Source organism: Peromyscus californicus, unplaced genomic scaffold (assembly GCF_007827085.1).
Source record: "Peromyscus californicus insignis strain IS unplaced genomic scaffold, ASM782708v3 Scaffold_6__1_contigs__length_162567912, whole genome shotgun sequence".
In the NCBI taxonomy this organism is placed as follows: Eukaryota; Metazoa; Chordata; class Mammalia; order Rodentia; family Cricetidae; genus Peromyscus; species Peromyscus californicus.
In genome coordinates, this window is record NW_026294584.1 from 38,205,856 (window position 1) to 38,211,263 (window position 5,408).

Genomic DNA, 5,408 nt, shown 5'->3' on the forward strand with positions numbered 1-5,408 from the left:
ATTTAACTTAACAAACACCCAAAGATTTCTTAACACAGAGATCTAACAAGAGAATAATTTCTACAAACTCATATCTTATTTTCATCTTTTTCTACTTCTTACTCTTAATTATTATTACTATCTCTATTAGAAAGATTCTCTTAACTAGACAGAAAGCACGTACATCATTTCTAAAGTTTAGAGTTAATAGTCAGCTTTGTTATAAAGCACTGGGATTTAGTGAGTGTTGTTGTTATAGAATTGTGATAGTTGTTGCTAGGGGACTGTAACATCTTCGGATGAAGCCACACTCCAAAGTTGCCAGTTCTCTCAGCCGTTCCGGAACCGGCAGAGATGCACTGTCAACGGTAGATGGTTTTTAACTAGAGGCTGTCCCTTCACCCAAACTCATAATAGTCCCCTAAGTGCTTCAATTCAGACAAACGTTTCTATTACAGCAGTACTTTTGGTTTGTTCTACTGAAAAACTTCACTTCATGCTGAGTGTGAAATTACCATATTTAGCTGCTGTAATGGTCTTCGCCAAATGCTGCACAGCTATTAGGTGGTATAAATTATTTTTCTAAAGGAGCTAGTAAGACCAAAAGCGGCACAGCTCTGAACTCTATTTCCGCACTGCTTGCATTAACCAGTGACAAAACCTCAGAAACACTAATTGAGCCACTTTCATTCTGGTTCCTTTATAGGAACATCATTGGAGCTGACCCTTCCTTAGTTCCATGCTCCTTACCAGACACTCCGGTAACCACCGAGCTTCATTCTCTTCTTGTGAAAAAACACAAACATGTCCTCGACCCCATATTAACACAGGATCGGGACCCTTCCATAATCCCGAGCAGGGATCTTTCCATTTCCCATTACCCTCAGCTAAAGGACCAGGAAGATTGGAGTGAGCTCTAATATGGCCTGCAAAGCATGGCAGCTTTCTTTTGTGAATAGCGTCTTGGATTTGTTGAAACATTTTGACTGGATTGTTGTTAGTTCCAGTATTTACCAAAACTGTTACTATTCAAAAGAGTTAAGAACATAGATGTTCTTTCATGAAACATATCCTTCATTAGCTTACTCTGAGAAAAAGCATTTTCAAGATTTAGTATTTTCATTTTATTAGCTTTAACTACTGATGTTATTAGCAGCTGTGATATTTACCATTGATTTCTTATAAGGAACTTTCAGGTGAAGCAACTCTTTTGTAAGACAGCTAGATTTTCTGAAGTTTGTTCCCATCTATAAAGCAGTCATTTCTTTGAATGCCTGTTTCTTATCCCCTTAATTAGATTTGCAAAGGAATCACTCGTTGCAGGCTGTTTGTTCAAGAGGTAAATAATTTTTAATTTCACATAAGTTTCTTCAGATCTTAGACAACATTCAGTGTATAAACTGCTCTCTCTTGCTTTCTTAAGGATTTTAAAGTGGCTTGTTTGCTCTTATAGGTAGCTTTTTGTCATCCAACTATCGTTAAAGACTTTGCACAGCTATTAGGGTAAATAAGGCATTTTACCAACGGAGCCTCAAACCACGAAGCACCTAGTTCCGTATCCTTTCAATTTTTCATTGGAACTGACACTTAAACTCTTAGACGACTTTCCTCCTTATTCTTTTAAAGGCTGTATTTTAAGTTTACCATGAACGTATTTTCGAGCTGACAAATGTTTCAGGGAAATGTCGCTATCTTTAGTGGAAAAACTACCTTTCCCAGAATGCATTTCCCTTATATCAGACCATAATATTATCAGTCCCTTATATCAGTCCTTTATATCATTTCCCTTATATCAGTCATTTCCCATAGTTCTTTTTGGGTCTGAGAGTCAACTGGTTCTCTTTTACCAGACTTGCTTACAAATTCTTCCCCGGGAGGTTTGAACAAAGTTTTTTGCTTTTGCAATGGGAGATTTGAACAAGCATTTTACATTTTCAGCTATGAGACATTGGGAGATTTCTATTCTCTCCTCAGCTGGCTTCAACAGGTGTCTCTCTTTCATTTGACACTGGCCCCCAAATCAGAACTGCACCTGCCTTGTTAGTGCGCATTGAGGTGGGCAATTTCTGATAGCAACTTTCCTCGGGGCTTGTGTTTGTCTTAGCCAGTCAGTGAAAAACAAGATCGTGTACAACAGCTTTTCCATAGCTCCTTCAGAGAGATTTTCTCCCACTGACTTTATTCTCATTTTGCTTGTTCCTTCCTTCCCCAGATGCAGAGCTTCAGGTATCTGTCTGCAGCTCTGTACCTCTGCTAGCTGCTTTTGGAGGTAGGGGCTTTTTTTTCTCCCCCCAAATCTGCCTCAAATTCTAGCAGCTTTTCACAGGTCATGTATTTTCTGGGGAGGAATATGTCCCTTCTGTTTCTTCGGAGTCTTTTTCCCAGACAGTTCCCAGTTTGGTCCCAGTTTATCCCCTCTACCCCAGAAACAGTTTCCAATACTACAGTGGCGGCTTTGCCTGCAACTGAAGGTAGGGGTTTTTTGTCTGTTTGTTTTCGGGGTCGGTGGTTTATGTACAGACTGAAAATCTAACAAGGGAGGTTTTTGCCATCTCTAAACTCCCATTAGGACAGGTGTTTTTTCCCTCAGGCCTTTCACCTGACCCAGTCCCCCAGTGGGTTGCATTTGCTTGTCTGGGTGCTCAAGGACAGCACTTATGCCAGAGGCAAATCACCCCTTAGGGCTACACTCCCTCATCTCAGGGAGTCAGTTGAAACAAAGCTTTTCTCAAAGAGGTGCTTTCTCTGACAGAAAAGAAAGCTTTACTCCTGGATAGGTCTGTTCTGCCCAGGCTGGGCTCTTTCCCCAGACAGCGTTCTGACTCGGCAGCACGACTGCTTCAGACACAGTTCAGCTTTACTGTTTTCCCAGAAAGGTCCTTTCTCTGATAGGAAAGCTTTTTTCAGATTTCTTTTTGGAGCTGTGGACCTATCAACCCAGGACTTGTAGGAAAGTGGACAACTGTGCTGTTCCCACCGGCTTTAGTTTTGTTTGTTCATTAGCAGTATTCCCCTGGGTCCTGCACCTTCCTGCCTCAGCTCTGTGCTCCAGGAAGTTTACCACTGCAGGAACCCTAGTATCCCCGAAATGCACTCCAACTCAGAGATGCTGGGTTTTTGCTCAGAAGTGAGGATACAGTGCTAACAGTTTGCATTGCTTCAGAGGATCTTTGCATTAGGACGATTAGGAGCACCTTTTCAAAGATGCTCACTCAAACAAAACCCTTGATGCCTCAGCTCGGCTGTAACTGAAAAGCTTGGCTTTTTTGCTTTTCTCAGGTAAAGTTTCCCGCCCTTTTGGGCTCTCTGTAGCTTTTTACCCACACTCTCCCAAGCATTTCCCTCAGGGTGCTCTGACCCACTGTCTTTTACTAGTTTGAAGAGACAGAGCTTAGAAGAGGTTTTTAGCCAGTATTTTATTTTAGAATTATGTTCAGCAATGTGGCCATCTATCTGCTCAAGTTTCAACTTAACACTAAGTGCATCTTTCTGAAGAGCATGTTCATTTTCTTGAATGACTTTTAGTTCCTGAAGTAGATTACGATGTTCTTTCTGGATTTCTGGTAATGACTCCTCTGCGGCATTTGTATTTTTGATGACTTCTTCTGCTTTGTCTTCAATATTTTTTAATTCTGCTTTTAAATCATTTGTTTCTTTCTCAGTGTCTTTTATCTCTTTCTCTGTGCGGATTTCAAAAATAAAATTGCATCCTGTAGAAGATAATCCTGTTGAGACAGTGTCAGTTCTAAGCCCAGAGGATCTTGAGGCAATCAAGGATCCAGGTTCTATAACAAATCAGATTGCACTTTTGGAAACTCAATGTCATGAAATGAAACCAAATCTTGGTGCCATTGCAGAGTATAAAAAAAAGGAAGAATTATATTTGCAAAGAGTAGCAGAGTTGGACAAAATTACTTCTGAAAGAGATAATTTTAGACAAGCATATGAAGATCTTCGAAAACAAAGACTGAATGAATTTATGGCAGGTTTTTATGTAATAACAAATAAATTAAAGGAAAACTACCAGATGCTTACTTTGGGAGGGGATGCTGAGCTAGAGCTTGTGGATAGTTTGGATCCCTTTTCAGAAGGAATCCGGTTCAGTGTTCGACCACCTAAGAACAGTTGGAAGAAGATCTTTAACCTTTCAGGAGGAGAGAAAACCCTTAGTTCATTGGCCTTAGTGTTTGCTCTTCACCACTACAAACCCACTCCCCTCTACTTCATGGATGAGATCGATGCAGCCCTGGATTTTAAAAATGTGTCCATTGTTGCATTTTACATATATGTGAGTAAATCTTTGGAAATTTTATTTCTTGCTATCGGGATTTTAACTTTACCCAAATTCCTCTCAACCTCAACATTTATGAATTGTCCTTTATCAGTGCAAATATGTTAATCATCTGTCAGAATTATTGCCCAAAACTTTGGAGTAATGCTTGCCTATTCACTATATGACTTAACTGTTCTTTTTCTTTTTAGGAACAAACAAAAAATGCCCAGTTCATAATAATTTCTCTTCGGAATAATATGTTTGAGATCTCAGATAGACTTATTGGAATTTATAAAACATACAATATTACAAAAAGTGTAGCTGTGAACCCAAAAGAAATTGCATCTAAAGGACTTGGCTGAACTTGTATATATTGAAGATTCTTCAAATTTACCTAGATTTAGTATTTCTAGGTTTCTAACTGTAAAGAATTGTAAGGTGTATAAAGTACCTTTTCCTTTAAGTTGTATGACAAGTGGTTTCTGTTTTATTAGTGATAATGTCTAAAAAATTGTATCCAGTTCTGTATCATAAAAATGAGTCTAGCTGAAAAAAAAAAAAAAAAAAAAAAAAGAAGAGGTTTTTAGGAACTTGTCCCTGCCTCCTGCATTGCAGGGAGGATTTTTAAGGCTTGAAAGTCAGAACTTAGGTTTTGCTGTCTTAAGAGGTTTGTTGTTTTCCCTTAGAACTAATCACAGGTGGTCCTCATACTAATATCTTCAGGTGATTCTAATTTTTGTCCTTCTGAGAGTGAGTTCTGAAAGGCTTTAGTTTTTAAGTTTGAGAGCTTTTGAGAAAGATTAAAGCTTTTTAGAGAGATTTTTTTCCCCAAATTTTCCAAGAAAAGCTTTATAGTTTAAGAGAAAGATTTTTTTCCCCAAGAGAGAAAGACCAACTTTTCCCAAAACTTCCCAACTTTAAACTTTGACTTTTTACACCCCCATTTTTGCCTCAGGGAGAAATCACTTTCTCCTGCTGCGTGGACTTAGCATTTCAGCTGTCCCCAGGTCAAAAGCTTCCATAGGAAACTTTTTCTTCCCCATAAGCTCAGAGAAGAGTTTTGCTACCCGTAAAGCCCAAAGAAAGATTTTTTCCCAGTTTGCATTCAGAGCCCCCAAAGTTAGAAAATTGAAGAGTTTTTCCGTCTAGTTGCCTT

The 5,408-nt window shown here is 39.0% G+C and overlaps 1 protein-coding gene across 1 annotated transcript; it reads left to right on the forward strand.

The window, feature by feature from the left end:
* The first annotated feature begins 3,672 nt into the window (after positions 1 to 3,672).
* Positions 3,673 to 4,803, forward strand: LOC128098916 (structural maintenance of chromosomes protein 4-like). The gene is made up of 2 exons (XM_052720438.1): positions 3,673 to 4,267; positions 4,462 to 4,803. Exons 1-2 carry the CDS (start codon positions 3,809 to 3,811, stop codon positions 4,612 to 4,614), a joined length of 612 nt encoding a protein of 203 aa, XP_052576398.1. The 5' UTR covers positions 3,673 to 3,808; the 3' UTR covers positions 4,615 to 4,803.
* Positions 4,804 to 5,408: the final 605 nt, after the last annotated feature.

Excerpts from the sequence above, each read along its gene's own strand:
- LOC128098916 (XM_052720438.1), top strand. The coding sequence starts at position 3,809 with ATGAAACCAAATCTTGGTGCCATTGCAGAGTATAAAAAAAAGGAAGAA. Across the intron at positions 4,268-4,461 it reads TTGTTGCATTTTACATATAT|GAACAAACAAAAAATGCCCA; the intron begins GTGAGTAAATCT and ends TTTTCTTTTTAG.